The sequence below is a fragment of the Lepisma saccharinum genome, chromosome 4 (genome assembly GCF_977018435.1).
Source record: "Lepisma saccharinum chromosome 4, izLepSacc3.1, whole genome shotgun sequence".
Lineage (NCBI taxonomy): Eukaryota > Metazoa > Arthropoda > Insecta > Zygentoma > Lepismatidae > Lepisma > Lepisma saccharinum.
This window is the reverse complement of record NC_139232.1, coordinates 10,570,303-10,587,540: the sequence shown is the minus strand read 5'-3', so window position 1 is coordinate 10,587,540 and position 17,238 is coordinate 10,570,303. Positions and strand designations below refer to the sequence as shown.

The 17,238-nt window shown below is 37.6% G+C and overlaps 1 protein-coding gene across 1 annotated transcript in view; it reads right to left on the bottom strand.

Moving 5' to 3' along the window:
• The window catches only part of LOC145986372 (F-box/LRR-repeat protein 4-like), a 67,457-nt gene that overhangs the window by 24,523 nt on the left and 25,696 nt on the right, over positions 1-17,238 (bottom strand). The window contains exons 4-5 of the mRNA XM_083120290.1: positions 10,791-11,103; positions 7,311-7,436 (exon numbers count right to left, since the gene is read on the bottom strand). Of these exons, the coding sequence (XP_082976416.1) occupies positions 7,311-7,436; positions 10,791-11,103 (439 nt within the window). The remainder of the gene's footprint in view (positions 1-7,310; positions 7,437-10,790; positions 11,104-17,238) is intronic.

The window sequence follows — 17,238 nt, the reverse complement described above, 5'->3', positions numbered from 1 at the left end:
AAAGATTCAGGGTGGTCAGTAGGATCATGATAAAATTATAATTTCCGGTTATCAAGGCGAACTTTCAAAAAATTCAAGGGTACAAACAGATGTTTTCTCTATTCTAACCTTACGTATTATCGACTCTTACCACCTCCCACACAAATGTATTAACAATATAAAGGATCTGTGAGATTCCAATGTAGCCAGAAATTTATCTAAAAAACTCCAAGATAGCCTATTTTGCAATAATCTTATGTCTGTCAGATAGCTTGTTCTGCAATAGACACTAACAAAGTAAACACATTGAGAAAATTCTTACTCCTCGATAAAAATAAAAAAATGAAAGCTAAACTGAGAGAAACTGGCCCATTTATAAATATGTATAAAGTTACTGGAATTTAGATTAATAAGAGTTGCAATATTTCACGTCTACAGAGAAAAAAATTGGAATAGAGAAATCATCTGCTTGTACCTTTTCTTCCTGTTTACCAAAATTCGTGCATAATTCCCAGAGCCAATAATTCATGTATAATTCCCGGAATTAAGGAATTCCAAGTGAGTAGCCACCCTGATATTTTGCAGCAAATTATACGTACGTAATTCATTTTTCATCCGGGCTGGGTTATCTTCCCAGAGGCAGAGCTGTATGCCACCAGGCACGTCCCCAGGTTGCGGATAGGGGAACGGCCACCAGATATGTTGGCTAGCTGGAAACAGTCGCGGACAAGCAGCAGCAGGATTGGAGGAGGCAGTGAGATGTGGAGTGGCACCTTCATCTCGGTAAATACTGCAAGGCTCCGATGAAAATCCTGCGATGTGGCGAGGAGAGCCGCCACTAACTAAGCTCAGCCCCTGCTGCCTTGCAGGGAGGGGAGGGATCCCCAAAGGCTAAGGGAAGGATACCCTGACAGAAAACCAAGGGTGGGGCAGACTCGTAAGGCATAGTGAAGCCAGCTGCCCTACGGGAGTAAACCCTAAACAAATCCTGGTCCTCCAAGAATGGGGGTTGGGCGTGGGGCCGACAACCCCATCCCACAAAAGGAACCACGTTACGAGACCTCAAAGAAATGTAGCCGGACAGATCTACCGACGACGGACTGGCATGAACAATGGACAAGCGAATTGTGGAAAGGGAAGGGATCTATATGTAGGGAGCTGGAATGTGCTATCTTTGTATAGGGCAGGTGCATTGAGGATGTTGCTGGATCAACTAAATAATTATAAGCCTGCGATAGTGGCATTGCAAGAAGTACGTTGGATCGGAAAAGGAGTTTTGGAAAAGAGAGAAGCAACTGTCTTCTATAGCTGTGATGAAAGGCTGCATATGCTAGGAACTGGGTTTATAATACATAAACAACTAAAACATCTAGTGATAGGATTTAAAGCTATAAGTTCAAGGTTATCGACATTAAGAGTTAAAGGAGAGTTCTTTAATTACAGTATAATCAATGCACATGCACCCACGGAAGTATCCACAGATGATGTAAAAGAAGATTTCTATGATGCGTTAGAGAAAGCATTTGATGGTTGCCCAAAAAATGACATAAAAATAGTAATTGGAGACTTTAATGCCCAGATAGGCATTGAAGACGTGTATCAACCAACAATTGGTAAACAAAGTATGCATAAAGTAACAAATAACAACGGTATGAGGCTAATAATGTTTGCAGCATCTCGGAATCAAGTAATAACAACAACTCTGTTCCAGCACAAGGATATTCATAAAATAACATGGAGAGCCCCGGATGGAAAAACTTACAATCAAATTGACCACATGCTGATAGATTGTAGACATAGATCAGATATCATTGATGTTAGATCTTTTAGAGGGGCTAATATCGATTCCGACCATTATTTGATTATGGGAAGGATTAGAGCAAGAATATCTAATAGCCGAAAAATGAAGGCGACTAGCCTGATTAAATTTAATGTCACGCAGTTAAGAAATCCAACGGTGGTTGAGAGGTACAGAAGTAAACTACAAGAGGGATTCGTCGGGATGAAACCGGCAGAAGTGGAAAATGTAGATGAGAGGTGGGATAGATATAAGCTGAGGATCAGTAATGTAGCAAAGGAAATACTTGAAACACAAAAGCCAGTAAAGAAAGAAACGTGGTTCGATGAGGAATGTCAAAAAGTAACCAAAGAAAAGAATGATGTATATAAGAGGATGCAGCAAAGAAGTGCAACAAGGAGAGCTAGGGATGAATATCAAGAGAAAAGAAGGATTGAGAAGAAAGTCCATAGGAAAAAGAAAAGGGAATGGATGAAGCAAGAGATGAAGCAGTTGGAAAGCCTGCATGAGCAGAAGAATGTAAGACAGATGTATAAGCTGGTAAATAATACAAAAGATGTTTTTAAACCAAGGACAACAGTCTGTAGAAATGAAACAGGCGATATAATTAGTGACAGTAGTGAAATTTTAGAAAGGTGGAGAAGGCATTTTAATGATGTATTGAATGGCAGTGCAGATATGCTGGAAGAAGGATTAAATGAAGAAGAGGAAGGAGAAGAGGGCATACAAAGTCCAAAGTTAGATGAAGTATGGGAGGCAGTCAAGATATTGAAAAATAGTAAAGCACCTGGTATAGATAACTTGCAAGCAGAGCTGCTTAATAACCTCTTAACTGGGTAATTTCCTCGTCGAAAGTCCAATCTGCCCTGGGAATTTTTGTTGATAAATTGATGAATTTCGTAAACCAATATTTTAGTTAATATTTCTGTGCTCCATGGAATACTATTTACGTATTGTTTATTCTTTTATTGGTCCTTGTTGTACTTTTTACAATATGCGAGATTTACAACTACAATATATCTCGGATTTCCTCAGCAGGAAAAACACGCCGTCCCTTCCGATTTGCCTGAGCCATTATTGCATAGGCGATAGAACTGAACGTCGGGCTGTGTTCGTTGCTTCCCGCTAACTCTACGGTTACAACAGTCTGGAAGTCAGAGCCATCTGGTGAAACAAAGAAGAAAGTAATTTTACGAAGTATCTCGTCATACACAACAGATATCAGCAGTAAGAACATGAGAACGTAGTATCCCGTCATACCCATTATAAATCAGTAGAGCCAGAACGGAGTATTACGTCATACCCAGTTAAGAGGTTAAGCATGGAGGCGAGAGTGTCATTAGAGGCTTGAAGGAAATAATAAACATAATCTGGAAAAAGGGACAGATGCCAAGTGAATGGAGGACGGGTATCATAGTACCTATCCACAAGAAAGGGGACGTGATGGAGTGTGCAAACTATCGTGGAATTACATTGTTGAACGTTGCATATAAAGTATTTGCAAGAATTATATATAAAAGACTACTACCATATGTAGAAAAGTTCATTGGACCATATCAATGTGGGTTCAGGCCAGGAAAATCTACAATTAACCAGATATTCACCTTAAGGCAAATACTGGAGAAAACTCTGGAGTTTGGGATAGGAACGCACCATCTATTTCTTGATTTTAAATCTGCATACGATAGTATAAACAGGACCCAACTATATCTGGCAATGAAAGATCTTGGAATTCCAATAGGATTAATAAGAATGGTGAGGATAACTATGGAGGGCTCCAATAGTAAGATAAGAGTAGGAGGACAACTCTCAGAACCTGTTGAAATAGAAAATGGACTAAGACAAGGCGATGTGCTGTCCTGTTTGTTGTTTAACATTGCCTTAGAGAAGGTTATAAGGGAAGCTCGGGTGCAAATTAGGGGTACCATATATTATAAGTCAGTCCAGATACTTGCATATGCAGATGATGTGGACATAGTAGGAAGTTCTCTACATGCAGTAGAAGAGGCATTTCTGGCCATAGAAAGGGAAGGAAAGAAGATGGGATTGGTGGTGAATGAAGGGAAGACTAAGTACATGGCAGCAGGCAAAGCACACGGATATAATCCATCACCGACCATAACAATGGCTAATTATACCTTTGATAGAGTGGATGCCTTTATCTACCTGGGTTCTGTTGTGACATATGAAAATGATTCACAGGAGGAAGTAAAGGCACGACTTATAGCAGCGAATAGGGCCTATTATGGACTACAGAGACATTTTAAGTGCACAATATTGTCCAGAACAACTAAGTTAACACTTTACAAGACACTGATAAGACCTGTATTGACCTATGCTGCGGAAACTTGGACCAGTTCAAGGAAAGATGAACAACTGGTAGAGACCTTTGAAAGAAAGATATTACGAAGAATATTGGGACCAGTATGTGAGAATGGAAAATGGGGAAATCGATTTAATAAGGAGCTCTACGACTTATATCAAGAACCAACAGTTATTGGTGTAATAAAGGCGGCTAGATTAAGATGGGCAGGTCATGTGATACGCATGAGTGATAGTGACCCTGCAAAGAGAGTGATGTTGGATAGCCCAGGTGGACAAAGGAAGCGACGAAGGCCTAAATTAAGATGGGTGGATGGAGTGGATGAGGATGTTCGGAAGCTCCAGTATAGAAATTGGAAAGTTGTGGCAAAAGGTAGAGATAGATGGAGACAAATCACAGAGGAGGCCAAGGTTCATCAGTGGACTGTAGCGCCATAAGAAGAAGAAGAATTCATTTTTCATATCAAAGAGTAACTTTTGCCAACGGCACAAGTACAGCATTACAATAATTTATGGATAATTTTGAAAATGATGTAAAGAAATTAATATTTGTTTAGAAACTATTAAAATTTCAATTTAATGATTGTATCTAATCAGTACTTTTCAAGAATTTTGTAACATTTTAATTTTTTTGGAACTTTCTTCAGGATTTTTTGAGCCTATTTTAGGATTTTTAGAGCCTATTTTAGAATTTTTGGAACCTATTTTAGGATCTTTAGAACCTATTTTAGGATTTTTAGAACCTATTTTTGGATTTTTAGAGCCTATTTTAGAAACCTAAACTTTTTAGAACCTAAAAATCCAAGGTCTACTAATAAGTCATGTTACACAAATATTGAAATCCGAAACATTTTTGGCTCGGTTTTCACCAATATAACAATTAAAATAAATGATGATGTCATACCGAGAGTCAAGTAGTTAAATGTTTTGGACTAGTATTTAATACTCGTTTGTCATGAGATGAGCATTTACCTGCCAAATCAATAAATCATTTGGAATACTTAGGTTCTTGTTTAAATTTAACAAACTATTATCTTCAGAAATCAAGCAGCGATTAGTTGAAACACTCATCTATCCGTTTCTAGACTATTGTGACATAGTGTACTCTGGTAGAATAAATAAAACTTTGCAAGCAAAAATTTACGAATGTCAAAAATGTGTGTATGCGGTTCATGTTTTGAATTTCAAGGAGTGAACATATTTTGGCAAGCCGTCGTATCTGGCAGACATGTTGATCCCTTGCACCAGTGTGCACAACCACCATACAAGAACCAATTTCAATTTAAAGTAGGATTTTCTTTCTTTCTCTTCATGCAATGCATGAAAACACAAATTAATTGCATAGAAATTTCAGGGAAAATTGCAGGCTCGACTAGGACTCAAACCTGGGTTTCTGTCATAGCGTGCCATTGCTCTACCAACTGAGCTATCAAGCAAGGTTAGTTTCACCCATTGAACTATACATAAGTGGAAGGACTGTGGCGCAAAAGTGAAGCCATTCTCTCACTTAGTTACTCCAGGAAACATGGGAAGAAAGGTGAAGTGGACGAATTTTTCTATGGCGGCAATTGGATTTTTACGACTGCTTATTTACGAAATAAAAACCATAATTTATAAGAAAACATTACAATGAGTACGTCACTATAGTAAACACCACGGGATTTAAGATTAATATAACGATATCAATGTATTTTGAAGAACTTCTTGGTAAAAATTGATTAATATTGAGATTTGCGCAGCTGTTGTCCACATCGTGTTATAACTTGGCACAATATTATTATTGACTACAAAGCGACACTCTGAATATGATTGGGCTAAACCATCGAAGAAATATTTGAAAGTAAAGGAATGCAGTTTTAATGCACGGATAAATATTTATTTATATATAAATGCGACACTATATGCAAATGTCCGCTCATTGTATCTACAGCATCAAACTTACGAGAACTGTGCAAATGCATGAAAAGAAAATAATAATTAAAAAGTATGGAATAGATTGAGAAGTACACGTATATGCACAGAAACTCTGTAGTGTATTGAGTTAGACTAAATTATGGTTTTGTTATAAATGCGTATGTTTTGGATACGTTAATTCTTCCTTTTGCCACAAGTAAAATTGCTTCAAAAATCCGATTTATAATTTTTGATAGCATGCAATAATAATATCATCATTGATTAAAGTAATGTTATTAGGTTCTAACATATATTTATAAGTTATGAAAAATTACAATTGGTTATTACACCAAGTTTAATCACTTGCGACAGTGTATGAAACACAGCATAAACACTTTCGAAAGCTTTCACTATAACATTTCATTACTTTCATCAACTTTTAATAAATACATTTAGGCACAGTATGCACATATTTTAAGAATGATACCGATAAAAGTGGACACCCAGGCAATTACCTAAACGATTTGTACATCCAAATGCTGAACACGACAGTACCATGTTCAACCAACTTAAGACTGGATAAATTGTTCGAAACAACACATATCAAGTATTAATGTAGCGGAATGCATAAATATGGTTATATTATGTTTCTTTTTGTTCCATATGATAGCAAAAAGGAGACTAAATACACGTTAGCTTACAACGTTTTCTTCCCTTCTTCCCTGGAGAAACTAATTGCAAACGTGGCTTCACTTTTTGTCGCTGATCAGCGTTGCAGCGATTGTTCCAGTCATATCTAGTTCAATGGTTTCACCTGACTTTTCTGTCTTGCTTCGGAGTACGTTTAAAAGTAAATAAGAACCTCCCACAGCAATGAATAAATTTGAAATGACCACAAGAAAGGAAATATGTGCAATGGCATGGCGTACACAAGACTCATGTTCAAGCCTGCATTTTTCGCTGAAATTTCTGTGTAGTGCATCTCCTGTGTGTGTGCCAAATAGTAAGGTAAGAGAATTTAAGTGTTATTAAACATGCAAAAGCTATGTCATTGTATCATTCCTATATTACAAAAATGAACATAATTTCATAATGATGGAGAAGCCAAATGTTGATATACAAGAAAACAGCAAACAACAAAAATGAACAACAGTGTTTGCAATTTAAACAACCTGTGTTATATATATTTTTAAACAAGTTAAAGAAGTAGCATGAACTAGATGTTCTATCACAGAAAACAATTTCATTACAAACAACAAATTCATCAGTAAAGTTATAATCTGATATTTATTATTATAAACTCAGAAATATTACTTACTCTCAAGTTTAGCTCTGTGTACAGTACAGTATCGGTTGAAACATTATAAAAATGCTTGTTAACTTGAGTACATCTGCACAAGGACGTTAAATCTAGGTAGCTTAAAATCTTGACAACAGCCTCATGCTGAAATAATTTGAAAACAATACATTACCATACATAAGTACACAACAAATGAACAACTGCAATTTATTCCAATATTGCATGAAATATTTTTGCCTCTATTTTGCATACTGACAACAGAATGTGTGGCTTTGGCCAGAAGGGATGACATCTTTTGTAGAGCACATTAAGAGTAGAGACTGTATATTAGGCAAAATGCCTAATGTTATTGTTACAGATATAAAAAATTACTTCACTCATCCTCAGCATTGTGATTAACCAAGGGTGGCAGAAAAGCGATGCTAATTAACAAAAACTAAAATGAATTATTTATTTATTGGTATTCATAAATAATAATAATATATGGCAGAATTTTCCCCAAAATAAAGTTTTTTATTAAAAAAATTGATCTGTTCAGGAGGATCATTTAAAATTATTGGGATGGGGGCCACATGCTGTAAAAGGTGGATCTTTCATGATGACTTCTTGCATATTTCAAGTGATTAGCATGATTGATTGCTTTGTTGTTTTAAGTCCACTTTATGCACAGGATGGCTAATCGGGACTGGACGTACAGTTTAAAGTAGAATCCAAACCACTGTGCCATATGCCTCCTTGAACCCAGGACACCTTGATTACAAGGCAATTCAAGTGATTAGAATCCATAGGACCGAATGACAAAGTGATTCTCAGTAACATTGCTTCTCAGTAAAAACTCTTTCACTGATAAAATCAACTTTTCATAACTGCCTACAAAGAACACTAGCACTAAGTGAATTGATTTGATATTTGAGTATGTCATACTACCTTCGTATGAACAATACACACACAAAGAAACTAAAAATATCTTTGAAAGTTTCGGAGGAAAAAACATGTTAAAATGATGTTACTAGGACAACAGCTATCCAAGCTGTTCTCAAAAGGATTGCAGGTACTGCCTGGGATAGGAGTTGTCCCAGACAATAGCGGTTAAAACTGGTTAAAAGGTATAAAAATGTGATCCAAGATCACATCAGCTATTCTTCTGTGACCATTGTCTCGGTTAATATTTTGATGTGATAGTATCCTACAGTGCTTATTAAATACAGAACCACCCTGTATATTGTTTGCATGCGAGACATACTCATAAAAATATACAGTGTGTAAAATAATGCTTTTCAGTTGTTTAATATATTCTGAAGTAAAGAATGTCCAAAAAAGCCAATAGATGCATTTGCGTATCTGAACTTGTAGCAGAAATCTGTCAGGCCCTACAATTGGGAGCTGTTCAGGGATTAGTTTTATTCCATCAAGGAGCACCTCTTCAATGCCATTGTGCTGTAAAGGTCTGGGCATTAAATCACACTCATCAGACTTCATACACTGGGTCTTGCAAGGGTAGAAATGTTAAAGATAAGTAGCGGCTTGAATATTTAGTTTTTGACGAAAACATGAAATGTGAAAAAATCATTGTGATGTTAATTTTTCAGGTTTTTGAAATGTGTGAGGTGCATTTTGCAACACTAAATGATGTGAAATGAACTGCAAAATGCGAAATAAACTCTTAAACAGGAAATCGAGGTTTTATTTGCTGATGTGACACCTTCTGAGGTCTGAATTATCCTGTGAGTTATGCAAATCTCAGAAGATTGATCAATTCTGCTGTAAATATGAACTCCTTTACACAGGAATAAACTTACAGTGCCGCAATGGAAATCTTTACATGGTTATCGTGCATGCCAACTGTGCCATTGTTATACTCCGAAATAAACAAATTGGGAGGGGTCTATAATCTTTCGTCATTTCGTTGTTTCTGCCTAAGGAGACAATGGGGAGGAAGAAGTTGAAAATGGAAGAGAAGACTCGTGCCTTGACTTTGCTTCAACAAGGTATGTCTGTGATTCGTGTTGCAGCTGATTTGACATTTGAGGAAACTGCATACTTCTGTAACACACATAAATTGTTTGCACTGGATACCACAACCTGGACTCCTTTTTCTCTGGTTACCTTGTGAAGACTGTTAGCCAAAGCATAACCACAACACTGTCGGCTGTTGTTCACTGAACAATCACAAGATTACAGACCCCTCCCACTTTGTTTATTTTACAGTATAACAATGGCACAGTTGGCATGCACGATAACCATGTAAAGATTTCCATTTGCGGCGACTGTAATTTTCTGATAGTTTATGTGATCAAAAGTATCCGGACACACCACGAAACGTGTGTTTATCATAGAGGGCAACACAGTACTGCCAAACGCCACCTTGGTGGTGCAAGGAACATCAAAACTGGACCATTGTGGAAAACCATTGTGTGGAGTGCTGAATCACGGTACACAATGTGGCGATTCAATGGTCGGGTGTGGGTGTGGCGAATGCCTGTGAATGACATCTACCAGTCTGTATAGTGCCGATGGTGAAATTCAGAGGTGGTGGGGTTACAGTGTGGTCATGTTTCTCCTGGAGGGGGTTTGCACCTTGTTGCTTTATGTGACAATGTCACGGTACAAGCTTATGTTGAAATTTTACCTGCTTTCATGCTGTCTACAGTTAAGACCAGCTTTGGGATGACCATTGTGTCTTTCAACATGACCAAGCACCCATCCATACTTCAAGACTTGTGGGAGAGTGGTTTGACGACAACAATGTCCCACTAATGGATTGGTCTGCACAGAGTCCTGATTTGAATCCCATGGAACATCTCTGGGATGTTTTGGAACAGCGACTTCGTACTAGACCACACCGACCCACATCAATACCTCTTTTTCATTTCGGCGATCCGCGAGGAATGGGCTGCCATTCGCCAGGAAACCTTCCGCCACCTGATTGAAAGTATGCCTGCGAGAGTGAAGGCTGTCATCAAGGTTAAGGGTGGGCCAACACCGTATTGATTGCCAGTGTTCCCAATGGAGGGCACCCAAACTTGTACTTCATTTTCAGGTGGGTGTCCGAATACTTCTGATCACATAGAGTAACTACGTAAATGTGCTATTACAAGTGAAATATTAATTTTGTGTAATAAGTGTAGTATTTACACCAAATTTAGGGTCTTATTCACCATTTTAACACTGAAATGCCATTTTATATCGCACTTTTGATCCCGAAATATGACCAGTTTTTGTACCAAAATCTTGAATTTTTCTTTTTCACCATAAATATGTGACTCTAAAGATAAGGTACATGTTATGAAACAGGTAACAATCAATGATTTGCAACTGGACACTGAAAGAGAATGCTCGCAAATGCCACTAAATGATTCATGATGCTAGCAATTCGATTGGTACTCATTATCAACAGTGTCTTCAATAGAAAGAGTGTAAGAACATGAATTATTTCTTACTATGTTTTGTGGGATAAACAAATTATGTGTGTGAGATTATCAAGAAAAGCCAACTTACTGGAAGTATACCAAAATTTCCACTGCTAGAGGATTTGTGTGCCTCCTCACTTTCCAATTTCTTCCCTTCCTGAAGAATACTTTGGAATTCCTTGCTCAAAAAATTGCTTATAACTTTCGTAATATCAACATTTGGAATATTATGCATTCCCAACTTCAGGATCTCATTAGTTAGTTTCCCCACATTTCTTTCGGCCGACTCTCCTGACAGTTTCTCTGGTGGATTGATAGGTTTCTGAGTTCCAACCAACAACACAGCATCAATTTCTGCATAGTATTCCAGATGGGTTTGGTCAAATTCTAATCTTAACAACCTGGTAAAGAGACAAATACATGAATCAAAAAAGGGAAAGTTTACTAAAAATTAACTTAACTCAGATCATGATATTTTGAAACATATTGTACATTGTTAAAATTTTAAAGCAAAAATAAAGTTAAAAAAAGTTGACTGGGAACCACATTTTCCATTAATCTATGAGTAACATTTCATCACGTGTTTGATTAAATATCACAAACATTAAGTTAATTTAATGACAATCCGTAACAAACTTCTCTTTCATCACTATTCAAAGTTAAAATATGTCACAGAACTTCAATACTTTTAGAAACACACATATGTAAACTTAGCAAGTAAGTTTCCCAATTTAGTACATGCTATACACCATGGTGATAACAGCAACGAACCAACAATCCATTATATGGAAATAATATTTAACAGTCTTAAAATTTCAAGCCAATAGAAAGCAACTAAAGAATGAGCAATGTTATATAATGATATTTTAAAAATAAGTATGATTGTGGGCTATTACAGCTTGTTTCATGACAGTGTAGTCACATAATATGACATAATTGACTAGCGTCAAGGTCATTACTAAATATTTGGACAAAAAAAAATTGTCATGGCTATCTGAAATCTGATTGGATCAATTTACATAGAGATGGTGATCAAGACAATCGAAGAAACACCTATAGTGAGCAACACAATATTCGTGCCCTGCAACTGTTATTTGGTACTGCGGTGAAGGATGTTAGTCAGCAGTACAATAGGCAGTCTAGTACGTATTCGTGCGTGCAATCAGCCAGATGTAGGTGAGGCAAAATGGGGGACCTCTCAGACTTTCAACGAGGGCAGAATGTAGGAGCTCGATTAGTTGACGCAAGTGTAACGAAGACTGCCAGTGTGTTAGGTGTATCGAGAGCAACAGTGTCCAAGGTGATGACGGCATACACAACTCGTGGCAAGACACCGTGAGCAAAGGGTAATAGTGGATTGAAACTCATCCTCTGTGATCGAGACTGCCGAACATTGACGAGTATTGTCTCAAAGAATTGTTGAGCTAATGTGACACAAGTGACGTCCGAACTCAATCAGCATCTTGAACAACTTGTTTCTACAATCACAGATGGATGAGAGCTACACAACCTGAACATATGCGGCCGGGTGGCAATTGCCAAGCATCTGATCACCTCCAAGAATGCGTTAGCACGACACAAATGGTACCGGGAACATTCAACCTGGACCAACAATGCTTGGAAGATAGTAATTTGGTCCGATGAGTTGTAATGTGCCGATGTGATCAACACCACTATCTCTCCCTTCAGTTTTCCTTTCCTCCAATTCCAGGGGGAGTTCTTTCAGGGCTGCCAATATTCCTATCAGCACATATCAACAGGTGAATGACTATGAAGAGCGACGCATAGCGTTACGCAAAAATTAGGAAGGAAAGCATAACAACTGATGAGGGAAAATGCTCAAAATCAAAATAAAACAAATACCATCCTTTTAAAATCATCATTGCTTAGCTGCATGGCTGGGGAGAGACCTGCGCTCGATCGCCAGCTCTAAACTTCGAAGGAGACGAAGAAAGTGAGCGGAAACATCCATCGCGACACTTTAGGCTGCTCTCATACTGAACTAGGCTTCGTGGCGGTTCCTCTCTCGAACCTTTAGGCCACCCTCTGTCGTCAGCGTCCTCGAGCATAAATCGCCTTCGAAAAAGTACACAATCGCAGCTATTACATTTAAAAAAAAAAATCACGAAGACATCCATCCTCATCTTTACCTTCCTATTTCTTCAATCACCTTTCAATATCCTATGTCATCTGTTTCTTCACCTCGGCTAAAACTCAGTGGGCTAATGGGATACTCTGACCCCTCTCAGGTACGGGTATAGTAGTACAAATACGTGGGATATGAAGCTTCGACTGTTATGTACTAAATCATTTGACAGGCTATGGAAAAGGGAGATTTTATAAATGAATAACATCTGTTTCCGAAGAAAGGTCTGCGTCTTCAGTAGGCTTCTTTATGGGCAATTATTTTCCTGAAGATGGTTTATTTTCAAGATACTTTTATAAATTTACATCTTAGTTACAGATCTCCATAAATAAAGGACAGAACAGATTTCCTTCTTATAATTAAATCTACACGACTTTTGCTGTTTATTTACATAATATGGATCAAGAAGTCATATTAGTTATATAAAGACGACCAGGCGCTTGCTTGGAACTTTATGAACGCTCCTTGACATAATGAAGCATAACTTTGACGTGACTGGCGAAGGTTTTAAGTATTGACTCCGATTTTAATATAAATTGGACATTATGGTCTGGCTTCAAGATATATGCAGAAATACAAACTGCTATAATTCGTAAAATATTAGAGACATCGACTTGATATCGGGTATGGCAACATGTTAGCATGTTCACAGGGCGAAACCTAACCATGCCAGATATCAATAATGAATAACCTGATCAATGAATAATAATCATGGAGACGAAATAATCTGAACTTATTCTTCCGTATGATGGCATGTTAGCATGCCCACAGGGCGAACCTACTCATACGGCAGAATAACATTAAGTCCTGTTGCTTTATGCAAAAATTGAAAATATATGTTTCGAAGAAATCAAACTGAATTATCACAAAGATGAAAGAAATCGTAAATTAACTTATTCTCACGCATGGTGACATGTTAGCATGTCCACAGGGCGAACCTACCCATGCGACAGAACAACAGTAAGTTCTGAGTCGAAATTTAGCATTATTTTGCTAAGATTTTATTTAAAATTTCAGAAAACTTCAAAATAAAGTTGAAATTAACTTATTCTTTCGTATGGTGACATGTTAGCATGTCCACAGGTCGAACCTACCCATACGACAGAATAACTATGTCTCTAAGCTAATTTGGGAACGAAGACTGAGTTCTTGAACCCTCCCATAAAGGGAGCTGAGTATTTAAGATGTTAATCCATCGGAGTCGATGATGAAAATGCCCCAGAATTAGGTTCCGAAGCTGTATTTATATCCTCGCATGTCAAGCAGAGCGCCTCCCGTGACACAAAAGATAAACATAGCTACAGCTGTGATATGCAGAACTAATTTGTGTATAATGGCAATATTCTAAAGATTAAACAGTATGTTCCATAAGGTTCATTTTTCTATGTCTAACACAACAGTTATGATCCTTAAAGTTTCTATAATATTCTCTACCATAGAGTTGTCACATTCTTAAAAACTTCTTCCCAATGTTCATAAGGCTTATATTACTAATAACTCCAACTGAAATTTAGCTCTTATGGCTTTCATAATAGTTTGATTCTAAAACTGAGAACACATATTTTTGACTAATTGTCAACAATGAAAGATTTTGCTTTCAAGAAGCTTGCAAATAACAAATTCTAAACTTCTCGAATGACAGAATTAGGTCATTAGTTCAACTATTAAATATCTCATCTTTCATAATGTTTTTGTAGTGAATATAAAAAGTAAAATAATTTAGAATAATATTAAATATGACCGAATCTTTGATATGGTTCGGGAGGATCATATCAATATCCCCCCTGGTCAAAAAATAATTTCTTCGGCGTAGTTAACGAAGAAGGAGAAATTATTTCAGCTCACAAATCTATATATGAACCGTTTTCACATAAAATTTAAATAATGACTTATTCAATTTTCAGACTATAAGTACTTATATACATATATAATGAGAGATGCACTTGTATAGACGTCAGATATTTACAATACGCTCAACTTAACCTACACATAGACTAACACACATATAGACCAGTACGTACATAGATTAATATACACTTAGATTAAGATACACATAGACCAATCATAGACAAAGATACAGATCTGTATTCACTCATACACGCACACCCATTTACTTACACCTATCTATTTACATCTATTCACAAACGTACGTATGTACCTATTTACATAAGTGCCTGCTGTTTATGCCCCACAGTTAGTGCTTTTCAATGTTTTTTTGCGTCTGAGGATAGCGAATCCATTCCTTACATTGACATAGCATAGAATTCGCCTCTTAGCAGCGGACTTACTATAATCGGTGCAAAATTTCTGCATGACTTCGTGCACTAAGTCATCGAATTTTAACTGCCTTTCCCCCAATATGCTTTCAATAACACACTTAAAGTCTTTATTAGGTTCCATCTGATTTACCGTACGACCACTAATCTGAATCGTTTCACTTGCACCATTGTCGCATCCGAGCGGCACTCCATCTTCTTCTTCTAGAAACTTGTCTTTATAGTATCATTCGTCAAAGTACTTAATATCTGGTCAAATTCTATGTCCAGATTAGGCGATAAACACAAACTGACCATATCGTCACTATCCACAGGGTACACATTTCCTCCAGTTGCAACGTCAAAGGTGGTCATTTCCTCGGATGTTATTCTTGGAGCATTAGTCAAAGCACTTGGATCCTCTGTAGCTAGAGCAACATCTCGAAATTGAGGTTCAGGATGTCCTTCCAGTTCCAATGGATCGACTCCAGCCTCCTTCATTTCCGGGTTTCTAGTCTGGGTTGACTTTTCCACGCACTCTCTGGATCTTTGCATATCCTTGGCTGCGCTCAGCTGATCTTGCATCCAGGATTTAAGGTTGTCAAACTGGGAAGTTAGCTGTTGTGACAAAGTCTCGGTGGCACGAGAAATTTCGTGGCTGACGTGACCTTTTATTCTATCTTCCATCTTGTAGATTTGCTCTTCAACCACAGTTGACATGGATGTCTCCAATTGAATCTCTCGATATAGATCCCTTTCAGCTTGCTCGAATTGTTGATTCCAGTCTCTATACTTTTGGGAGTTGATGTTATCTAATTCTCGCTTCATTCTCAATGCCTGTCTCTCGTTATGTTCTTTATACCTCTGGTCAATGATAGCCGACTTTAAATTCAAAGGGTCAGTGTTATACACTTGTGCAGCATGATAAACACGGGAACTGCCTAGATCCATATCGTTTAGAAAAGCACTTAATAAGAATTAAAGAGGATCGTAACCAACTTGTCCAACTTTCTGAGAAAGAATGACAACAATGGGATGCGTCGCGGCTTAATGCAGTAGAAGCTCAATAGATTTATTTTTATCAAATATACTTTGAATCCGATCTTCCTCTTTTTCGTTCCATATGTTCACTAAATAAACCTAATTTGCCCTTATACATATTTTTCCAAATGATCCTTCTCCCATGCCTTGCGCTGAAGTTTAATACATTGTTGTCTAGCATCTTTATAAATAAAGTAGAAGCTCTGGAATTTCGTGATCTTGTACACAAATGAAGTTCTTTCTATATCAATATCACGACAACAATCGGGAACATTAAGTCCTGAACTTGAAGCAAGATTTTTATTTGCGCTACGCAAATGCTTCTTATCCATTTCGAAACGAAATAGCTCTATGCTTTTCTAATACTATGAAAGTTCAATGATCTTGCACAATGAATCTCAACTTTAAACAATTGTCTTGCCCTTGTACACTACACAATCGAGCCATCACGTTTAGGATACCACTATTGATATCGAGCCCCACGTTGTGGGTGCCATTTGTAAGGTGCCGTGCCGTTCACTATCAACCACTTCAGTTTTCCTTTCCTCCAATTCCAGGGGGAGTTCTTTCAGGGCTGCCAATATTCCTATCAGCACATATCAACAGGTGAATGACTATGAAGAGCGACGCATAGCGTTACGCAAAAATTAGGAAGGAAAGCATAACAACTGATGAGGAAAAATGCTCAAAATCAAAATAAAACAAATACCATCCTTTTAAAATCATCATTGCTTAGCTGCATGGCTGGGGAGAGACCTGCGCTCGATCGCCAGCTCTAAACTTCGAAGGAGACGAAGAAAGTGAGCGGAAACATCCATCGCGACACTTTAGGCTGCTCTCATACTGAACTAGGCTTCGTGGCGGTTCCTCTCTCGAACCTTTAGGCCACCCTCTGTCGTCAGCGTCCTCGAGCATAAATCGCCTTCGAAAAAGTACACAATCGCAGCTATTACATTTAAAAAAAAAAATCACGAAGACATCCATCCTCATCTTTACCTTCCTATTTCTTCAATCACCTTTCAATATCCTATGTCATCTGTTTCTTCACCTCGGCTAAAACTCAGTGGGCTAATGGGATACTCTGACCCCTCTCA